General features: G+C 48.2%; 1 protein-coding gene across 2 annotated transcripts in view; it reads right to left on the bottom strand.

Moving 5' to 3' along the window:
• PRKCA (protein kinase C alpha) overlaps positions 1-23,678 on the bottom strand; it is a 502,365-nt gene that overhangs the window by 8,772 nt on the left and 469,915 nt on the right. For both annotated transcript variants that reach the window (XM_024234784.3, XM_024234783.3), the window contains 2 exons: positions 14,068-14,175; positions 12,070-12,210 (listed from right to left, as the gene is read on the bottom strand). In XM_024234784.3, the coding sequence (XP_024090552.1) occupies positions 12,070-12,210; positions 14,068-14,175 (249 nt within the window). The remainder of the gene's footprint in view (positions 1-12,069; positions 12,211-14,067; positions 14,176-23,678) is intronic.

The following is a 23,678-nucleotide window of genomic DNA, read 5'->3' as shown; positions in this document are numbered from 1 at the left end:
TGCCGGCCTTGGCCTCCCAAAGTGCCGGGATTACAGGTGTGAGCCACCGCACCCAGCTTCTGAGTTTATTTCCATTTTAATAAGCAACCATCTACTCTTCACCCAAGGAGATTTCACACTGCAATGAATGGTGAGTATGTGGGTGATGTGTGTGGTGGGGCAGAGGGGATGAGAGGCAGGGGCTGCCTGTGGGCTTTCAAGTTACTCTGTGGAGCCATACAGACATGAGGCTTACTGTCACATCCGTCCTGCCTCCCACATGTGGGGTAGCAAAGCTTCCACTCTCACACCCCACATTTCCATGGTGTATTTCCTTGGAAGAGCACAAAGCACCTCAAAGCCAAGGTCAGCAGAGGCAGAATCTGCAATTCACATCACCCTATGTGCACAGGGCATTTGCAAACACTGAGAAAGGCTCTTTGAAAAATAAATAAGGGTATGCTGTTTCTTCCTAGGAATTAATCGGGAGTCTATACTTAATTCATCAGTTAAACAAACAGAAACCAACTTTCCTTAGAATTCCACATTCAGACGACAACAGCCAAAGAAATAGCCCTCCTCTGGATATACCAGTGGTTCTCAACCAGGGATGATTCTGCCCCCAGGGAACCCATTTTTGGTCATCATGACTTGGGCGGGACAAGCCTGGCATCTGGGGGCAGAGGCCAGGGATGGTGCGGAACATCCTGCAAGGCCCAGGACACTGCCCCCGCCCCAAGGAATGATTGGCTCAAAATGTCAACAGTACCTGCTGCTGAGAAACTCAGGGATATACCAAGACTATCGTGTGAGGCTGAGTAGGTCCTAAGATCAGTGTGAGGGCAGACATGAAGCCAAACTAGGGAATAAGGCAGGAGTAGCCGTATGCGAGAGCGGAGAATGGAGAAGCAGCAGAAGTCACAAGGCAAAAGCATTTGGGGCAAGTGTGACAGCTCAGTAGAGTCGGCATTGGGAACATCCTTTTGGAACCTGATTCATCAATACTCATTGCCTAGAAGAATTCAAGTGAATCAACAGTCAGGGCTCCCAGAGGCTGGGATGTGTGCTGCTTTAATAAGAGATCATTTGTGCTTCTCTTGATACTCACTAACCATGCAAAGATGAGCAAGAAGGAATTTCTGGAAAAAATCTAATAAAAGGACGTGAGTCCCTAAAAGGACGAGCAAAGCAAGGTAAAATGTTCTCTCCCCCTTTCACAGGACACACTGATGAATTTAGGGCGCACAGATAGACGTCTAGGCTGGATGTCTGTCCTGCTCTAAATTTATCAATGTGTTCTGCGAAAAGAGTGCACAGGTCTGACCGTTTCCTTTTAGTCCTGTCTTTATGGCATTCACGAATCATCGTCCAATGGGACATTTCCAAAAGCCATGGCTTTACTGCCAAGGAAAAATAAAAAAGCAAACTAAAAGGAGATTTCCCAAGCTCTAAAAAGGGGACCACAGGAAGCTTCCCATTGAGAAGCCTGGAGAGGGAGGCTTGAGGACATCCAATTCTAAAGCTGGTGTCCAGAGAAGGGTCACTCCTGAGGGTGCCCACTGCTCAAAAAGCTAAGTACTGTGATAAAATGGGACAAAAATCCCTTCCTGGTTAAGGGCTCGTGCTCCGCCTGTGCTGAGGTCTGCAGAGCTAAGGGGGAAGTTGTGGAGCCTAGATCAACCCAGTTGCTGCCCCGCAGTCAAACTGAGTGCTGCTGTGCGGCTTCTGGTCTCAAAACTGCTCACTGCTGGAAACACCTTCCTCTTCTTTCTCACTGTAAATCTCTTTGGAATTTTCCCTGAACTCAAAGAGGGAAAAATGTCACTTTAACAAATGAAAGCTTTTCTTAAATTGGTTTACTTCGGTGGAGAGATAAGAGGCAAGCGCAGGCTGAGGGCAAACAGTAGAAACTGAACTACTGAAGTTCAGCCACATCAACCACGGGACAGAAATGAGCCATGGGTGTGTCTTAGCAAGCAACCCGGAAGAAAGCCTGGAAGGGCTGCAGGATGACCTGAGGGTTAGATCAGCTATGAGACTCAGGAGAACTTTTTATTCTGAGGGAGATCAAACCACAAAGAAGTCCCCTTCCCCCACCAAGAGGCAGGGGGCAGCACAGCTATTTCTACTCCAGATTCGGCGTGGTGAGAAACATTGTCTCCTTTTCCACCATAGAAGGTCTGCCAATGCATTATAAATGAGCCTTCCACAGCTCTTAGCAAAAGTAGCCCTGGAAATAGACAATCTACTATAAGTCAAATTGGAGAAGATCTTGAACTACTTGTTTTCCAAGATGTTAATGTGGAAAACTACCCTCATCACCACCACCATCACCATCACCCTCACCACCACCACCACCACCACCACCACCACCACCACCACCATCACCATCACCACCACCACCACCACCACCACCACCACCATCACCACCACCACCACCATCACCACCACCACCACCACCATCACCACCACCATCACCACCATCACCATCACCACCACCATCACCACCACCATCACCACCACCACCACCACCATCACCACCACCAGCATCACCACCATCATCACCACCACCACCACCAGCATCACCACCATCATCACCACCACCATCATCACCACCATCATCACCACCACCACCACCACCACCACCACCATCACCACCACCACCACCATCACCACCACCACCACCACCATCACCACCACCAGCATCACCACCATCATCACCACCACCACCACCAGCATCACCACCATCATCACCACCACCATCATCACCACCATCATCACCACCACCATCACCACCACCACCACCACCACCACCACCACCACCATCATCACCACCATCACCATCACCACCACCATCACCACCATCACCACCATCACCATCACCACCACCACCACCACCACCACCGCCTACTGAAAAAGATAAGGAAAACCAGAGATTTTTGGATCCTTGGAGAAAGGAAAAGCAGTAGATTCAAGAAGGTACTGCATTCCTAATGTGGAAGAGATTCTTCCTACTATCAATGATCTAACCTTACTCATCACCATGAGCTTGATGGGCAATGGCCTCAGGTGCCATCTTGGAGCTGAGCAGTGAGCAAGAAGAGGCAAAGAGGCTAAAGGGCTGAGGGGGCACCTAGCATGACTGCATGAACGCCAAGTGAATGAGTAAAAGATGACTGCAGGCAGCCTCCTGCCACTCCTCAGGGATGAGGCAGGCAGGTAGATCACCACCACCATTGGAAGGGCAGCCTCTACAGCAGTCTGTGACAGCGGGCAGGTGTGGCTGTCCATGGCCTCAGAGCTCTAGGCCACCCGACAGCACATGGCCGCTAAAAGTAACATTTATACCTTGTGAGCAAAACTGGGCTGGGTGTGCACCGTCTCCACCTCCAAAGGTCACCCGTGCCTTTCGCCGACTGAGGCTTTTGCCCTCTGGGATGTGACGTACCACACGATGGGTATGGGACAGAGATAAAGGGGAAGAGGGCATCGGGGTGGTCAGACCCAACCAGTTAGCATGTGACTCTTGAACTCCCTGAGACCAGGCGATGTCGGTACCCAAGGGAAAGTGGGGACACAGAAGGGAGAAGGATGTGGCCAGAGATCAAGAGCCCCAATGTATATAGCTTTGGCAAACTCAATGCATCTCTCTGCGAAGGTAAGATGGTGATGTGACCATCCACCTTCCCAGGCTGTTGTGAGGATCCAGGGAACTAGTGGGCATGAGGCCCTTCCTCAGTGAGGAGGCAGGACAGACATAGGGTACACCCTGCGAAGCAAGCGCTGGCATGTAAAAGGCATGTGATCGATATCTGAGGGATGAATGAACGTTATTAATAAGCTACCTCCCTCTTTCTGATCTCTGGATTCAGGAATCAACTCCTTTGTCGTTTTTGATATTCCTACCCATTTGGTCAAACTTCAATGAATGTAACGGACCCAAGACAAATCAGGCATTGGTAAAGATGTTACAAAACATGAATGACGTGGACTCTGGGTGGAATCTGGGATTGCAGTGTGCCCCCACTGGAGCCTTGTGTGGCAAACACACTGCTCACAGCCCCTTTCCTTCTGTGATAGGGTGTGGGGGAGACTGAGATGCAATGCAGTAGTTGGCTTCGTGGCTGATTCTTACCTGGGAGAGGCCTCTGAGCATGAGCAATACACGTGTTGCTCTCACCCCTGCCCTTTACTTTGGTGTCTCAGTTATGTAGAATACAACCCCATGGTCTCAGCTATGGGAATTATGGGAAATATGAGTAGCTCAAAACACTGCTGTTAAAAAGCAAAACCAAACAAAACCCAGAAGAGGAGGAAGGATGCAGAACAAATAAAGAGTAAAGGGATGTTGCAAGACTATGGAGAAAGGAAACCTAACGAGGTGGGAGCTATCCCTTATGATGACCAAATGCAGGATGTGCTTCATCGTAGGGGAACCCTTACTTGTATTGAAGTCCCAGTGCTGGGGTACAGTGGAGCGCCTTAGTAACCACATCGCCACCATCTGCACAGCTCTCTGACTCGTGGTTGCACAGCGTCTTCTTTTAAGTTAAATAACAGCAGAAATGGGCTGGTGCATTTCGCTTTGGGTTTCCTGGGAGGTAATGTCCATACTAAGGAGCCATCCAGCAAAGGGGTCTGGCCATTGGTCTGCCCTTTCTCTGAAGATTAGCATGCTCAGGGAATGGGCTACGTGCATGACCAACACAAGCAGGGGCACACGGTTAAGGGTTATAAAGTGGCGTTAGTTTGCTCATTTAGTCACCCAAGGTTCTGGAAACGTGCTCACCGAAGACCTGGAGGCCCACTGAAGCCAGTGCATTTTGGTACACAAAGTCTGGAGAATAAGAACGGACAAAGGAGAGGATTTGGAGAATAGTCAGTTCCTGGCCTTGCAAGTCCAGAATCGGGAATGGACACACAAAGAATGCTATAAACCCACGTGAGCTGATGCGGAAACACCTCTCGGATACATTGCTACGTGAAAGACGCAAGGTGTGTTTAACACAGCACAACCTCATCTGTGTATATGTTTACACATACAGAAACTTTCCGGAAGGTTACAGAAAAGATCATGAAGAGTAGGACCAGTAGTTGGGAAGATATCTTTTCATTTATGCCCTTCTCTACCACTTAACTGTTCATTTCACCAGATAGAGAGAGCATGTTAATAGTAATTTTTTCTAAGGGATTGGGACCCCTTTCACCTCCTGCCAACTTCATACAGTCTTTGGTTTCTCTGACAAAATTAAACAGCACTCAGCTCACCTACTGCACTGCAGCATTATCTCAGAAAGGGAAAACTCTGTTCTGGAGGAAGGCTGATTCCGTTGATGAGTTTGCTGATAGACAGAGGCCATAAGCCACACATTAAATGAGGGGATTCCTGTAGGTGTGAGAGCCACGTGTGTATGAGGGTGAAGGTTTTGGCTTATCATGGGCTGTAATCTATGGAATAAAAGCATGTAGTCCATTTGATCTTTATGTTAATGGCCAGATTTAAAGGATTTAAAGCTCTTTTTCCAAGAAAAGTTGTAATGGCCATCGTTGTTGGAAACCTTCACTGCCGACAATGGAAACCTGTCAATTCATATACTTTGATGTACACAGGGTCTGTATTTATGCCATCACTCATCACTGAAGCTCCCCGAGGCTTGCAGTAGCAATGCTTATTTATATTGTTAGTTTAAATGTCTCATTTCTTCCAATTTCTCTGCTAAGCAGATAAGTATTTGAGAGAGTAATGATTAAAGAATAGGAAAAACTGCTTGCCTCTAATTAGCCAAGTAAAAGATGCTGTCTTAGACTAGTTTAGAGGCTTAAATCAAACCTAGATACAGCATGATGTGACTTCTGTAGTCTCCAAAGGCTGGTTGGTTAGTGTTTGTACGTTGTGGACAAACCTTCCCATCTTGAGATCTCAATTTTAATTGGCATCGTTACTGGCCCAACAGAAAGGCCAAGAGAATGAAGCTGCCTGCCACCACAGAGAACCGATGAGATGTGGCCCAAGCTGCCCATGGTATCTGATCCGTGACACAGCCATGCCAGGGACCCTCCCTCCTCCTTTTACCTGCAGAGCCCCTGCACTACACACCTAGCTTGCTGGAGTAATTATTAAAAGAACATAGTACCAGGAGATGTCCTTATGTTCAGGAAATACACATGGAATTATCTAGATGTAAAGAAGCATTAACTCTGCAACTTACTCTCAAATGGTTCAGAAAAAAATAAGTATAAAGGTTGGTGCAAAAGTAATGGCAAAAAGAATGAAAAGTAACGGCAAAAACCGCAATTACTTTTGCTCCAACCTAACAGATGTGTGTGTCTGTACCTACAGACAGACAGAGACATAGAAAAAGAATGATACTGAGGTCAGCCTGTAATCTCAGCACTTTGGGAGGCTGAGACAGGCGGATCACTTGAGGTCAGGAGTTTGAGACCAGCCTGGCCAACATGGCAAAACCCCGTCTCTACTAAAAATATAAAAAAAATTAGCCAGGTGTGGTGGCATGTGCCTGTAATCCCAGCTACTCAGGAGGCTGAGGCAGGAGAATTGCTTGAACCTGGGAGGTGGAGGTTGCAGTGAGCTGAGATTGCACCACTGCACTCCAGCCTGGGTGATAGAGCGAAACTCCGTCTCAAAAAAAAAAAAAAAAAAAAAAGACTATAACGTGAACATGCTAAAATGTTCACATTTAGGGAACCTGGGTAAAGGAATGCAGGAGTTCTTTAAATTACTTTCCTGGCCCTTCTACAAGTCTGAAATTGGAAATTATTTCAAAATAAAATTAAAAAAAAGGATCCTTGCACCAGCTTCGATAATTAAATGATCATCAAGCTCTCTAAACAAGCTAATGGCACTGGGAAATGAAGGACTTTGTGGTGACTGGGAAAAGGAACCCCAATTGTGTGTTCTCGCTGCAGGGATGTCCTCAACATTCTTATTCTCTTTGGCTCTTGCTGTGGGCCACTGGATGACAATGTCCTGAAGAAAGTTCTATTTTTTCTGCCTTTTAAAAAATAGAATACTTACAGTAATTTCATAAAAAAAGGGCCATCTGTGAAAGGTCTATTTCCAACGTGCTCTGCCTGCCCACTCTGGAATATATTTCTTGTGTTAACATTATAGACTAATTTCTCCCTCTCTAATAACCATTTAAGTACAGTGAATGATTCTGGCTTGCCTATGAACTAGCTATTCTGCTCCTTGGTGCCAATGGCTAGAACTAAAAAAAGAAAAATCAATGAACCTTATGCTCCTGGTATTTGTATAAACTGCTACTGATCACAGGCAAGATGAGTGGAAATTTCAAGGCTGTTCTTGGCCATTTCATTCACTTTAATTATAAATCAGAATAAAAGGCTACAAAATTCAAAGTGACGGTGGATCAGAATCCTGGAGCTTTTATTTTTCTGGCAAAGCCGAAAGCACTTTCCTTCCCTCGGTGAGCCTTCTCGTTGCTGGGCCAAGCCGCTGGCTGCACCCTCCTCCTCACGGTGCCTCCATGCTCACCTGACGCTGGGAGGTAGGGTGGACACCCACTGCTCCCTCAGTCACTGAAGATTACCCTTTCCAGAGGCGATATCTGTTTTAAACTTAAAATTTCTCCTTACATAGACTCTTCTGAACATTATGGGTCTTTTTTTTTTTGAGATGGAGTTTCATTCTTGTCGCCCAGGCTGTAGTGCAATGACGCAATCTGGGCTCGCTGCAACCTCCGCCTCCCAGGTTCAAACGATTCTCCTGTCTCAGCCTCCCAAGTAACTGGGATTATGGGTGCGTGCCACCATGCCCAGCTAATTTTTGTATTTTTAGTAGAGACGGGGTTTCACCATGTTGGCCAGGTTGGTCTCAGACTCCTGACCTCAGGAGATCCACCTGCCTCGACCTCCCAAAGTGCTGGGATTACAGGCATGAGCCACCACGCCTGGCCTTCAGGCCTCTTTTTGATGACTCAGGTTTGTTGTTGAGAACATCAGGCTGAGCTGATGGCCCTCACTGAGCTGACGGTCCTCGTGCCCCGGGAGCAGAGGATGCTTCGCATTGTGTTTCCTTGAAGAGATCCCTGAAACCAGCTCGTTTTGTGTTTTGCTCATAAAGAGGAAGAGCTAGTTATTGGCTGCCTGTGTCCAGGGCTCACAGCACTGCTGTCTGTGGTTGTCTTTGCTTTTGTTTTTACACAATAATCCCTGCGAAGTGATTGTCCCATCTTCCAGAAAATCATCATCTTCACTGTGGCACATGGTAGCTTTTTAGGGACAGATGTGGCTCTGTCCAGGACTGGGCTCTCCCACTGTTGACTGCCACAGGGGCAGGTTCTTCCCTCACATCTCAGTCTCCAGGCTTGCCACTGTCAGGAGAGAGGACCACCACCAGGGGACACTGCCACCACCATGGGACACTGCCACCACCAGGGGAGTCAGCCACCACCAGGGGAGGTGGCCACTGCTAAGGGAGATGGCCACTGTCCCGCACACCCGATGCTGGTCACTCTCCTCTTTCTGTTCTCCTTTATGTGTGACCTTACACAGAATCCAGCCCACAGCTGTACTGCAGATCTTGACCTTAATGTCGCCGTGAGATGGAAAGTCCTGTGCTAACCTCCTGATGGATCACGGCATTGTACGATGTTGTTTTGGGCTGGGATCGCATTTGGCATGGCACTGCGGTCTAAAGGTTAACTTTAGTCAAGTCACTCTGGCAGTCAGGAAGAGGGATTAAGACAGCACACTAGAGGAACCATGATTCCCTGATAAGCGCTGTGGCTGGCCAGCAGTGGAATACTTCTACCCTCCCCTTAGGGAGGTCAGTGATTCTGGAAGACTCTTTCATTGGAGGTTCAAAAAATTTAAAAATTAATAAAACAAAGATAGACTCCTGATCCCACAAGCTCAATCTGATCTGTAGAAGCAGTTTGCAAATAACTGTGAGAACTTGAAGTCCTGCTACTGGTATCTGGTAGTAAGCAAAGGTTTAATTCCATGGGAGCCAGGAGCAGTACCGCACGTGAGAACAGCTACCTGTCCTTAAGCCTGCAAGTCTCAAGGAAATAGACTCACGAGCGCTTGCTAAAAAATCATCAGGCAGACTTCACCAAGACAGAAAAGGTTGGTGAGCCAGGATTATAAGAACTGCTGAGAGGCGAGAGCCACTCAGAAATGGGCTCACGGTGAGAGTCGCTAGCTGTGTGACGTTTGCCCGATCGTTTCTCCAGCAGCACTGTTTAGGCTGGCATTGCTACGTCTCTCTTTGAAATAACAAAATGACCCATCAGAGAATGCTCAGCTCTGTAAACACATTTCACTTTTCATTTAGCTCTGGATCAAGGAACTACAGTACATTTTTCACCAAGGAAGCTGGAACACCACATCCCAGAATAACTTTTCTTCGCCGCTAGTTCTCTCCTGCTGTTTGTATTAACCAGAGCGTATTGTGCAGCTTCAACTTCGGTTGCTTTTTGCTGTTCTAAATGTCCTCTCCAGCCACTGGAATGGCTCTTGGCATGGTGTCTCTGCTCCAACGTGTCACCACTGAACAGAGCGCAGTCCTCAGAGACCATTGAAGGCGGTGGTGCCAGCCCTTGCATGACATGCTGCAATGAGCCTCACTCGACTGCCTGGCATGGGGCAAGGACTAGAGGAAACAGCTCTCAAGAGGCACATCGCTGCTCTTCCAAGAACCAGAGCTTGCCCCATTTATCTCTCTGCCCTTGAGGCTCTCCGCTTTTGGACACAGTGTCTACGGGTCTCCCTGCAGCCAAGTGCTTCTGTCTTCACTGTCGTTGTTCCCTCTGTGGGTCCATTTCCTGTCTGTCTGTATTCTTTCTAGCTCCTTCCTCTTTTGTGCACAAGTTTTCCAGCAGAACACAGGCTTCTGCCTGAGAAATCTCTTCCTTCCTTCTGGCCAGAGATCTCACCAAGCAGGGCCTTTTGCATGAAACCTCCAGTTTTAGGGCCTGGGTCAACAATTTCTGCCTCCATTTGTGAGTTCAGGGGCTATTTCTTCACAGCTAGGGGCAATTTATCCTTCCTTCTTAATTTTAACCAGCATTCAGTTAAAAAACAAACAAAAAACCCAGCATAACAGTAGTGCTCCAGGAATAAACTATAAATAAACACGGCTCCTAACTCAGCTGCCTGCCGTGGGTACAACTTTGCTTCCAGTGACTTCCGTGGACCACAGTGAACAATTCACATTCTTGCCTGCCAGAGCCAAGTCACCCTCTTGTCTTCCCTATATCCGAGCTTAGGGCCGAGTATCCACAAAACGTGGGAGACTATACAAATAAACACTCTCTTCTGCCATAAGGTGGCAATAAATAGAAAAAGACATGTTTTATGGTTGGTTTTGCTGCAACTCATCTCTTTCTGGAAAGTGACTGACAAGCAATTGGATTTTGCTCAACCCTCAAGGTGGGGTCAGTATGCATCTCTACGTTGTTCCTATAAAGAAACTAAGCTGTGTTCAAGATGCTGTTGCATAACCTTCATATTTTAAGACGACAAATAAATATTAAAGGCAGAAGAGGAAAAAAAAATTATCCCTATCAGAATTTTCTACTGAGGCCACTTGCAGCACCATTAATCACTCTCCCCACCCCCAAAAACCTCCAGACCAAGTTTTGTATGTTGAGGGGCAGGAGCCCATGAGACCCCCCTGAAATCAGTGTGCAGGGCTGACTAAAGAAAAGGCGGGGGTGTCAGATACAAAAGGGCCTTATTTGAAACGATGATTCAGGAGGAAGTCAACTGACCTGATTAATTTTAGTTTTTCTTCAGTGTGTGCTAAAAATATCTTCGAAAAATAAAATCCAGTGGGCTCACCAACAGCAGTTTTATTCTTGGGGTAGAGGACACAGAGGCACACATGGTGAGGAAGTTGCTGCTCTAAGAATAAGGCTGTGTGCCACCCAGTTGGCAACTGTGCCACCCCAGGCGGGTCCCCTGGCCTGCTCATGGGGCACCTGTCAGAGGAGATAGATTTGAGCGAAACCAACATGGTGATGCTTCTGAAACTGACTGTGGCATAAGGCAGCTCTCTGCAGTCTCCAGGCAGAGGCACAATGGGGAGCTGCCTGATGCCGGCCAAAATGGTGGCTGGAAGGCACAGTCCACCTGGCCCTTAGGACTACAAGACACCCTTGGAGGCTCCGCAAAGTGGCAGGTGGTAAGCAAGGAGGCTGACTTCTTAAAGGCTCTCAGTTTACCTCTAGAGATATAAACATGAAAGGCACTTGCTGGCCACTATCAACAATTAGGGCCCACAGCATCAGCATCAGGTCAGTAGCTGAGACGGAGCGATGGTGCAGTAGGTGAGGACACAGACTCGTCCCGGTTCCATCACCTATCAGCTGTGTGTCTTCTGGCAAGTTACTCAGCCTCTCTGTGCCTGTTTTCTCCACTGCAAACTGGGGACCACAGTACCCATCTCACAGGGCTGCTGGGATGACTGAGTGAATTAATATTCATAAGGCACTGAGAACAGGGCCTGGCACACAGTGTTTAAATAAATGAAAAAAATGGGAATCAAACAAGGAGAGTGTGAAAAAAGCTGACAACATCAGAATTGGTGGCTGACACTCACTCCCTGCAGAGGAGGCAGTGGTGGAAGAGGGGGCGGGGCCCAGGCACTGCCTAGGAGCTGGCTAGGATGGGGTTGTGCTTCAGGGCTCCCGTCGGTGCCAGGCAAATCCAGGAAAGCTGGAGACAGACACAAAGCCTGAGTTCCGCTGAGGACTGAAGGCTGTGAATACAGCCCTGCTGAGTGCGAGTCCACAAAGTCCAGACCTAAAGCAGAGCTGCCCTCACTCCCTAATTGTGCGGGGGCACTCTGCAGCTGCCCAGCTGGAGGGTGAAGTGTGCACTGGGTTCCCTTCCCTGCCTTATCAGTCCTTACTCTCTGAAGGCAGCAGGAATCCTGGCTGCTGAGGCCACAGGACTGAGGACAAGGCTGAAACCTGGCCCGTTTCCTCACCCAGTACAAGCCAGGGTCCACCGGCCTCCTCTCTCCAAGAAAAGAGGTGAATGGGATACTCCCAGAATTTGGGGACATGGGGTTCTGAAAACAGGCTGCTTTTCTGGACTCACCACTCTGGGCTTGAATGGTGGCTGGATCTCCCTGTTCTCCAGTTTTTCCCAGTCGATCCTCCGGAAGAAGGCATGTTCTCTCACGTCCCTCTCCCCCTCAGGCCCACAGCCCAGCCGCTTGGCTGGGTGTTTGGTCATCAGCTAGAAAGGAAAAGGAGAAAACGAGAACAATGGATGTCAAGGGCTTCCCACAGACAGCGCCTTCCATTTGCCTAGCTCTGCCTACAGCCCTGACTTTGCGGACGCCTGGACAGCATCTCAGAGAGCTAACCAAGACACTCAGTGGCTTGTACGGAGTGAAGCCAACTCATAAAAATGACATTGGCAAGCATAGCCCTTCCTATGGTTTTCAAGACAAGGGAACAGGGAAGCAATCTGAACCCACGGCCAAATGGAATAAGAAGAATTTAAACAGACATCTTACACGTTATCTGTTTTGGAGACACCGTGCTATATATGCATCTGGTAATTAAAAAAAAAAAAAAAAAGCATGCAATCACTAAAAATTGTGTGTGCTGAAAGCATCACAGTCTAGCATCACAGAGGATGCCATAATAAGTATCATATGTCTATGTATTGTCTGGGCCAAAATGTTATCAATCAAAGACTCATAGATTAGAAAACTAAATGCTATAACAAGGAAGGTGACTAGTTAATTCCGACTTGCCCACTGCAGGACACAGAGACAAACACTGACTATGAGCTCTTTGAAGGCAGAAGCCAGTTCCTCCCAACCTCAGTATCTCTTCTAAGTGCCTTGCTCTTGGATGACACATGACAAATGCCTCAGAAATGATCACACTCACCAGATACTGTTAAGGGTATATTGTACTCCATCTTACTAAGCCTGAAAATAGCTTTGTGATCTAACTCTTGACCATTCAAAACTAGACAAGTCATGATCAGCAACTCTATTCCTAGAGCATTTCCTCAACCAAAGTGTGTGCATATCTTCACCAAAACACATGCCCTAGAAGGTTCACAGCAGTTCTGTTTGTAACAGCCTCAAACCAAAGCAGGAACAATCCAAATAGCCACCAGAAGTAGAATGGATAAGGAAACGATGGTGTGTTCACACAGTGGAACACTGCACAGCAATATGACAGGAGGAACTATAGCCCCACACAGCAATGCAGACAAAATCCTCAATCACAATATTGAGTGAAAGCAGCCAGGCCAGGAGCAACACTGTAAGGTTCAGTTTGTGCAGAGTTCAAAACAGGCAAGACTAATCCATGCTGTCCAAAGTTGGAGGGCAGGTTATCTTGGGGCGGGGTAGTGACTGTAGATGGGACAGGAGGGGGCTTCCAGGGTGGTGGAAACACGGTTTCTTGAGCTGGGTGCAATTACATGGGTGTATTCATTTTGTGAAGATTCATTTATCAGCATATTGATGATTTGTGCCCATTGCTGTACGTATGCTATAGCTCAAGAAAAGTGTAGCAAAGAAAGAACTAAGTCACACCAAGTGAGACAGGAGACGAGAGCACACACTTTCTAAGGGCCTCTGATGACATCTGGTAGTCCCCACCACAATTTTATGAAATGGATTAGAATGAAAAGTGCAGTACAGTCATTAGGTGACTGGGCCTATTGGGATTCCAATCCATTCTCCTGGCCTTCACTTTCCCCGCTGTGCCCTGCCCAGTAGAATGGACAAGGAAATGATGGTGTGTTCACACCGTGGAACACTGCATAACAATATGAAAGGAGGAACTAAATCCTCAATCACCATATTGAGTGAAAGCAGTCAGGCCAGGAGCAACACTACAAGGTTCGGTTTGTGCAGAGTTCAAAACAGGCAAGACTAATCCATGCTGTCCAAAGCTGGGGGGCAGGTTATCTTGGGGCATGACACCAAGCCCCAACCCTCCATGGCCAAAATGCAGTGGTGTGGGTTTGTGGTGTTTCTGCCATGTCTCTTAGAAGTGTGGGGGAAGTATTTCTCCTACCAAAGCTCTTGGTCCATGATCACAAAAGGTATCCAAATCGACTTACTCCTTTGCAGATGGAAACAGCCTCCTTGGACAAGGACTTTGGATAGGAAACGTTGTGCTCCATGATAGACTGAAATAGCTCGTCTTCATCTTCACCATCAAATGGAGGCTGTTCCGGAAAAAAAGAAAGATGGGAATGTATTTAGGCAGAGTAATTCATTCACATGGTGCCTGAAGAGCCAATTCAGCATCAAGGAAAAGACCAGGTTTCTCAGCCCCACCGCAGGCTGCACAGTTCGCTCAGCTAACTTGAGGGTTTATTTGATCATCTTTAATGAGATTGATGGTTGTGTGTTTTTCATTTTTTTCCCCTCTGTCTTGTTAATTATCTTGCCCTGGGCAACCCAAACAATCTTTAGGGAAAGTGTTTTTGAGTAATGTTTTTAATGATTTGCAAATAAACTATGATTAATCTGTTAATCTTGTAATTATGTGCTAAAAATCTAATTATGATCAGGTTAGGTTACAGATGGCTTTGTAGTCAGAAGGTGGGGGTGGCTGGTAGAAAATGCCAACACTTTCATTTGGGGTGAAGGGGACTTGAGAACGTGGCCTAAGAGGATGTTCCCAGTAATTCACACCAGGCCTCTGACCCAACGAGGAGTTGCTCTGCGGGGCGGGGGCCTTCCACCTGCGCAGCAGCAGTGATGGGACCTTAGCTTCCACTGGACTCCTCCCTCATCCGCTTTGACTGGGTTTACAGTTACTAGGCTGAGAGAGGAAGGCACGGTGGCCCCGTGGGAGCTCGTGGCTTTAGAGTCAGGTGGATCTGGACCAGAATTCCAGCTCTACTAACTTCCTAGCTGGGTGTCCACAGGCAAATGACTTAGTTCTTTAAAACACAGTTCTCCAGGCCGGGCGCGGTGGCTCACGCCTGTAATCCCAGCACTTTGGGAGGCCGAGGCGGGCGGATCGCGAGGTCAGGTGATCGAGACCATCCTGGCTAACACGGTGAAACCCCGTCTCTACTAAAAATACAAAAAATTAGCCAGGTGTGGTGGCAGGGGCCTGTAGGTCCCAACTACTTGGGAGGCTGAGGCAGGAGAATGCCGTGAACCTGGGAGGCGGAGCTTGCAGTGAGCTGAGAGCGCGCCACTGCACTCCAGCCTGGACGACAGAGCGAGACTCCGTCTCAAAAACAAAAACACAGTTCTCCAACTTGTAAGATGGGGTTTCTGGGAGTAAAGTGCCTTGTATTTTATGTTGTACCCGATAAGCGCCGAATGAAGGCAACTTAGCAGTACTATTATTTAAGACAGAGCAACTCTCTTGGGAGGGGCCTTGAGCATCTTCTAGGAAGAAAGGCTGAGCTCACGATGCCCTTTGAACGTTTTCCTCCAGCATGTCTGTAGTCCTGAGGGATCTATCACTTCCCTGTCACTCTGGCGGGATGGCACAGGAGGAAAGTGTTCATGGGAAATTCCGTAATGCTCCCCCTTTGGCTCTGTAACCTTGAGCTTAGCGTCAGAAAGGCAGAGCAAGGACCAGCGCTTGTACAGAATCCTCTTGTTTAATCTTGAGATGTTCCCTTCTCGTGGGAAAGAGGAGTCAGTCACTTTGGCTGACACGGGCAGGTCACACAATGATGGTGTTTGGCTTAATTTTGAACTGAATCCTGGGTCACAGGTAACTGTGCAGTAGTCAGAAGGATGCCCTTCTTATCAAACATTTTCTCCCAAGTCAGAGGCAGCTGTTGAGCCAAGTAGATCCCTCCCCTCAACCACCACCCACAAATCACCTCAACCTGTTCATCCAACACCCAAGACCTGACCTCAGTCTCCTGCCCAATCCTGAACAGGAGCCACGTGCCCTGAGGGAAAGATGCCAAGTCTATAGAGAGCCCCAGTGGGAGGACAGAGAGAGGCCTGGGCATCTGGTACCATTCAACATTTTTTGGTCTGGAAATATAAATAAATAGGCCTCTTTTTCTGTTGTAAGTGCTTGGTGTAAGGAAGGTTTAATTTGGTGGAAGCTGCAGGTGGGTGAAGAGAGCTAAAATGAGCCTGCCTGTGAGGGACTCAGAGCAGGGCAGGGGCAGCTGGCCACAGTGACTTCCACCAGCAGGAGCAACATGGAGCCTGAGAGGCCCCCAGCGCAGCTTGGGGGGGCACCCACCAGGGGGTGCAGGCTGCCGACGACCACCTGTGTCAGTAGGGACAGCTACCTATGCCATCAGGGGCATATGTAGCTTCCATCTGTAGAGGGCAGGGCAGGCAGGCAGTGGTGGGGGAGAGCTGTGACGGAGCTACAGTGCAGGTCGGCCCTGTGTCCACCCCACTGTACCTTCCCTGCCCAACAGCATGCAGCCTGCTTCTTCTGGACAGCTATTATAGGACACCCATGACATTTCTCATTTTCCCTAATCAGTGATCCATAAACCTGGCTGAGTTTTGGCGAAGGAGATTTTCGTAACTAAAACAAATGTAGTAGCCAGGTGTGGTGGCTCACGCCTGTAATCCCAGCACTCTGGGAGGCCAAGATGGGTGGATCACCTGAGGTCAGGAGTTCAAGACCAGCCTGGCCAACATGGCGAAACTTCATCTGTACTAAAAACACAAAAAATTAGCCAACTGTGGTGGCGCATGCCTGTAGTCCCACCTCCTCGGGAGGCTGAGGCACGAGAATCACTTGAACCCAGGAGGCGGAAGTTGCACTGAGCTGAGATTGCGCTGCTGCACTCTAGCCTGGGAGACAGAGCAAGACTCTGTTTCCAAAACAAAAACAGGGTGTTTCCTGCACCCTGAAGGGGCTCAAGGCTCCTGAACTGGCTGTGTGACGCTCTCTGCAATGCAAATGTGCCCTGGCAGGGAGCGGCAGAGGCTCTGCTTCCAGGTCACTGATTGGCACCTCACCACATAGCCCAAGAGGGCCTCTGGTCAGGGCCAGACACATACTTTCCAAGTCTCAGTGCAAAATGAAAACAGGAGCCCCTCATTTAAAAATTATTAAGAATTTCCAGATGTGACAGCAGAGCACCAAACCAAATGTGCAGAGCTCTTGTGGGCTTGGGTCCTGTGTGACCGTGTAGGCTGCATGCCCCCGAAGTGAGCTAAATGGGGTGCACCTTGTTGGGCAGTGACAAAGGTGCCAGCAAGATTCAACCAGCCTCTCTGGAGGTGCTTGAATCTTAGCTGCAGGGGCCAAGTCACAGACAATGCAAACCAAAGGCCTAAGAGAAACGTTCTGTAAGGAACACAGGTGGAGCTTCCCCAGGAATCTGTCTTGAGTAAAGAAGTGAGAAGATTCTCATTTGAAGATGTTTAGGTCAATGCAGCTGCAGCCACCCCACCTCCAAATGTGGAAGGCCAGGAATCGTTTGGGGAACATTCTGTGCAGGGCACTGGCCTACCACACCTACTTAATTGTCTCCTGGCATGGGAACCAGCTTTGCCAGGTGAGCTGTCCCCACATATGCTCATTTCTGAAGGCGAATGGCTGTTATCGGGGATTCGAGTCTATAGATCAAAGGAGGACTTTTACTGTCAAGTCTTCTCTGGGCCCCACTGAAGGCTGGATACTGACACTCCCCAAAGAATATTCCTTAGAACATTAATCCTACAGCATCTTCCTGGGTCTAAGTTTGAATCCTATATCCCTCTCTGGCAATTTGCTTTAACATTTAAATTGTAAAGGCCCTGAGAAGTCCTGCAGTGAACAAAGCTGTTTAACTCAATGTGAATTCTTAGTCCAGGGCTGGAAGGATTCTCAGAGGCCTCTTAGGCTTGCCTGGTGGAATAAGATGCCTAAGCTATAACAAAGCCACAAGACCAAACCAGAGCCTGTGCATTCCCGCCTTGATGTGGCCCCAAGGATTAGGGATTCTCTGTCACCACATCTCAGGGAGGGGACATGTCTCTGCTCCTCACGTTTTTCTCCGCTGTGAGTCTATGTTGCCCAATAAGGCAGGAGCATCGTAGGCACGAGGGGAGGAGCAGTGAAAGTGACCCCAGTGGCGTTCACTTCTCAGCCTCTCTCTGCATGTCACGCGCTGTGCAGACGGCTTGGGTGGCATGGCTCACTCCGCAAATCAGTCTCAGGACACAGGTGCTAACCCACACATCCTGAATTTGGAGCCTGGGGCTCTTAGCCATTATAAGCAATTCCGCCTGCCCCACTGCGAAGGGTGACACCCAGCACTGCTCCTGGTAGGGGTGAAGTCAGGCAGGAGGTACTCAGCTACAGGCCCACCCAGCATGTAAAGAGGACTCTAATGAGGGCAAGGGTGTTGGGGTAAATTTTAGAAGGCTGATTCACAGCCTGCACAATATGCTGTGATGAGTTCTGAAAATGAAGGGGGCGGGGCAGCCCTGGGGGCCTGAGATGTTTCAAGTCATCCTGTAGACAGCGACTGGCCTCTGGGCTAGAGACCTGGCATGGTTTTCCAGCTCTAATGAATTGATGGGAATCAGGCTGGCTCCCTCCTTCCCAGCTGCTGGCTGATGCAGCTTCTGTGTTGCTTCCCCAAATTCCTGCTGGTTGAAGATGGCAAGAACCTGAAGAAGGTAAAAGGGGGCTGTTCTTGGGTGTAGGGAAGAGGAGTAGTTAAGTGCCTCCTCCCAGCTTTGGAATACCATCAAATCAAAGGCATCCTTTTTCCTAGTCTGTTTCCTCTGTTGCAAAGATAGAGACTATTTTTTTAAATTGTGATAAAATATATATAACACAGGCTCGGTGTGGTGGCTCACACCTATAATCCCAGCACTTTGGGAGGCCGAGGTGGGCAGATCACGAGGTCAAGAGTTTGAGACCAGCCTGGCCAACATGGTGAAACCCCATCTCTACTGAAAATACAAAAATTAGCTGGGCATGGTAGAGTGAGCCTGTAGTCCCTGCTACCTGGGAGGCTGAAGCAGGAGAATCACTTGAACCTGGGAGGCGGAGGTTGCGGTGAGTCGAGATTGCACCACTGCACTCCAGCCTGGGCAACAGAGCGAGACTCTGTCACACACACACACACACACACACAAAATATATATGTATCTCACAAAATTTACCATCTTAACTGCTTTTAAGTGCACTGTACTGTGGCATTAAGTATGTTCATGTTTTTCCGTAACCATCACCACCGGCCATCTCCAGAACGTTTTCATCTTCCCCACTGAAACTCCACTCACAAAAGACTCCCCATTCTCCTGTCCCCTCAGCCCCTGACAGCCACCATTCAACTTTCTGTCACTATGATTTGACTACTCTAGGCATCTCATATAAGTGGGGTGATACGATACATGTCCCTGTGACTGGCTTACTTCAAGATGTAGACTATTGGTATCTTAACTGTGCCTTCGGGTATCAGTAAGGATAGGCTGGGTCCTGCTGTGGAAACAAACAACCGAGACCATCTCCAAAGCATAAGACAACACATTTCACTTCCTGCTTATGCTACCTGTACGTTGGGGGTCAGAGAGGCCTCTGCTGGTTGCATTTGGGGACCCACCAGGATGGAGCAGCTGCCATCACGGTCTTGCTACAACAAAGGCTGGAGCAGCAGCTCTCAGTGTCTTGTACCTGCGCTTCCAGCCCCACCCTGGAGCACCTTCCTTCTGATCTCATTGGCCGGTGCTGGTCATATGCTGCTCCCCGACACCCCACAAATACACATGAGAAAGGAAGTACAATCCTATCAAGCCAGGAGGGAGAAAGACTAGGAGTACCTGGTGAATAGCAATAATGACCAGCACATTCAGAAAAGCTCCCTGGAGCCTGTTTTTTATTTTTATAGTTTTTATTTTTTTGAGATGGAGTCTTACTCTGTTGCCCAGGCTGGAGTGCAGTGGTGCAATCTCAGCTCACTGAAGCCTCCACCTCCTGGGTTGAAGTGATTCTCCTGCCTCAGCCTCCTCAGTGGCTGGGATTACAGGTGCACATCACCATGCCTGGCTAATTTTTCGTATTTTTAGTAGAGATGGAGTTTCACCATGTTGGCCAGGCTGGTCTTGAACTCCTGACCTCAAGTGATCTGCCCGCCTTGGCCTCTCAAAGTGTGCACCACCACGCCCGGCCTGAAGCCCTATTTTAAATGAAAATTATGTAATATGGTACAGAAGAGAAGTCTATGGAAAAAAGCCTTCCCATTCCCTTTACCTGGACACAAAAATTGCTCTTATTTTTATGTGGGTTCTTATGCTTTCTTATATTATTTTCTCTTTTTTTTTGAGACTGAGTCTTGCCTGTCACCCAGGCTAGAGTGCAGTGGTGAGATCTTGGCTCGCTGCAACCTTCCGCCTCCCAGGTTCAAGCGATTCTCCCACCTCAGCCTCCTGAGTAGCTGGGATTACAGGCGTGCACCACCACGCCCAACTGATTTTTGTATTTTTAGTAGAGACAGGGTTTCACCATCTTGGCCAGGCTGGTCTACAAACTCCTGACCTCGTGATCCACCCACCTGGGCCTCCCAAAGTGCTGGGACTATAGGCGTGAACCACCGTGCCCAGCCTCTTATATTATTTTCAAATTATGACGCATAATTTGGAGTTTGTTTTTCACCGACTGTTGCAAATACATTTTCTTTGCTGCTGCCAGTGTTCCCATGAGCTGAATGCCACTGAGGTGATGCGTCATCAGGACAGATCCACTGTTCCATGGCATGTTTACAATTGCTTCCAGCATGTACCCTCATCACTAATGCTACTAGAGACACCTGTGCATATCATTGTTCTCTGAATCACATCCCCATAATAACGTCCCAGGTGTGGCATCCTGTAGCCTAAAAAATGTGAACACATTTACGGCCTTTGTTAAGTCTCTCTAGGCTTAAGTCTCCCTGGAGCATGTGACAGGTAATCACTCACTCTCAGGCCCTAGCGCTGTAGGCAAGGGAATGGTGAAAAGTTATTAATTCTATTCCTTTTCCTTTCTGGCAACTTAGCCTGGGGACCGTGGGCAGAACGTGTCACTCAGGTGCTTTAGTACATGACCATTTTGGATGCCTTCTCTCGCCTCTTTCCCCCATTCCCATGGTTTTTAATTTCTACAAATCTGGACTCAACGTTCCAGGCTAAGCTACCTGTTGAAAAGTCTTGGGTTGGTGTAAACATTTTCTGCATGGGTTCTATCCCCTCTCACCCGCTCCTTCCCACTTTAACAATATGTGATTTGTGGAAACCGACACGTGAGGAATAATGGTTCACATTTTGCAAAAAAGGATTCCTAATCACAGCTGTGAGCCACCTCACTGCACTGGTGCGATCTCAGCTAGGAAGTGGTCATGGAGGCCACGCTTATTTACAAATCACGGAAACCTGGGCTGGGGGCCGGGCATGCTCCCCCGGACAATTCAGGCCGAAGTTGAGATGAAGTGGCGATTACTGATTCAGTAAGAGTGAAATCAAAGCATAAATAACCCAGGGAGAAAAGGGCATAAGGAGAGGGCTGGTCCCTTTATGACGATCACCGAGAACACTTGCAGGCGCAAGATGCTCATTAGAGTGCTGGGTAAACGCTATTTATGCCCCAAAAGTGATCGTATTTGTCAAGCAGTGCAGGAACTGAATAAAGACTCAGGCTGTTTATTCTTAACTGCCCCCTTGGCTGCTGACAATAAATAAAGCAAATGAGAAGAAAATGGCAATAAACTATTTTTTTCCTGCTCATCTTCAGCCTTCTGCGATTAAAGAGGACAAACTTAGACCAAAACCCTGTCAACAACTTTATCATTAATCTTACTTTTCAATAACAACATCTATTCCCTTTGCTGGGTCTCTGGGATTGCTGAAGCTTGGAGGGGCTGTGGATAATACTGGGTAGAGGCTTCATTATCCTTTCTGAGCTGAGTCACAGCCTAGGAATACATTTAAATTTGCATTGAGGAGTCAGAGAGAAAGATGAAGAAGGGGATTTGAATGAAAACACTGTGTTTGAGGCAGGTGAGGTGGAGATTTAGAGGAACAAAGGCTGTTATCTGTGCCTGCCATTGCACCAGAATGTGGAATGCCTTTAAGGAGTTGTTTTTTTTTTTTTGGAGACAGGGTCTCACTCTCTCACCCAGGCTGGAGTGCAGTGTTGTGATGATCATGACTCACTGCTAGCCTTGACCCCCCGGGCTCGATCAATCCTCCCACCTTAGCCTCCCAAGTAGCTGGGATTACAGGCACTTGCCACCACACCCAGCTAATTTTTGTATCTTTTGTAGACGGGATTTTGTCATGCTGCCCTGGTCTCGAACTCCTGGACTCAAGTGATCCACCCACCTTGGCCTCCCAAGTGCCCCAAAGGGATGAGCCACTTGGTCTAAGGTGTCATCTTTAAAGAATATCACCGTTTTCTTTTTTTATTTTTTTGAGACGGAGTCGCCCAGGCTGGAGTGCAGTGGCGTGATCTCGGCTCACTGCAACCTCTGCTTCCCTGGTTCACGCCATTCTCCTGCCTCAGCCTCCCAAGTAGCTGGGACTATAGGCGCCCGCCACCACACCTGGCTAATTTTTTTTTTGCATTTTTAGTAGAGACGGACGGGGTTTCACTGTGTTAGCCAGGATGGTCTCAATCTCCTGACCTTGTGATCCGCCCGCCTCAGCCTCCCAAAGTGCTGGGATTACAGGTGTGAGCCACCGGGCCCAGCCATCACCGTTTTCAATAGAGATTATGGAGACCTGAAGGTATGCATATAAGGCAGGCTAAGTGGCTCTGAGAAGCAGTGTGGGAAATATTGGAAACAGGCCAGAAAGTTTGCAGAGCTATTGAGAGCTGGAGCCTGGTGCTCTCCAGGGGGCATTGAGCTTAGTAGGGAAACCTTTAAATAAGGCCTGTAAACCACCTTAAGGCCAATTTGCAAATGAGGTCTGAGGCCAGTGTGGCAGGGCTTCAAAATGCACCCCCCAAAGGGGACTTCTCTGCCAGAAGAAAGCATCCCCTGAGCTCTCCCCTAGGGAATGAGATCCCAGGAAGGCTTGGAGAGGAGACAAGCCAGGCTGCGGGAGGGAGGAGGACCTTCCTGCAGGCCTGGGTTCTGAAACTGTCTCCTGCTGGCCAAGAGTCTACTCACGTGACCTCTTGTAAAGCGCCCTCGGAAACAGATCCTGGCTTCGTTTCCGCCCAGCCCCTTTTGCATGTTAGCATATGCAAATGTGACTCTTAATGAAAGCAGGGTTTGTTTTCCAGACTCAAGAGCTGAACATTCAAGTGGGATCAAGAGGAGGACTTGGCTTTTTGTGACTTCATGAAAAGCAGGACTCCTAGGGGGCCTGTAATTCAGAGCCGAATTTTACTGTCAAAATTTTAAAGAAGGAGAAATTAACTTGAGGAGCAGACAACTCCTGTTTCTCCAGCTGTTGACTCACTGACGGTGACTGTGTAAGAACTGCCTTTCTGTGTTTACACCCGGACGTATCTGGCCTAAGAGGAATGCTTTGATTTGGGGTGGGGGGAGGGGAACTAAATAAATAATAAACCACCCTTTTGATGTCAGTCAAGTCTTAATTGAGAAACAATCATCAAATGCAAGCTAAAGCTTTATGTCTTTCTATGTCTACAAGACAATTTCAGTATTTAGGAAATACAATGAAAGGCACATAAAGGAGAGATCATCCACAGCTTCCCATCCTAGAGGCAAAGCCCCTGGTCTGGAGATGACCTTCATGTTTGCAGTGTTACAATAGGTGGCTGTTCGGACATGGGCGG

Source organism: Pongo abelii, chromosome 19 (assembly GCF_028885655.2).
Source record: "Pongo abelii isolate AG06213 chromosome 19, NHGRI_mPonAbe1-v2.0_pri, whole genome shotgun sequence".
NCBI classification, from domain to species: domain Eukaryota; kingdom Metazoa; phylum Chordata; class Mammalia; order Primates; family Hominidae; genus Pongo; species Pongo abelii.
Note: the sequence above shows the minus strand (reverse complement) of the source record. Positions and strands in the feature narration are given on the sequence as shown.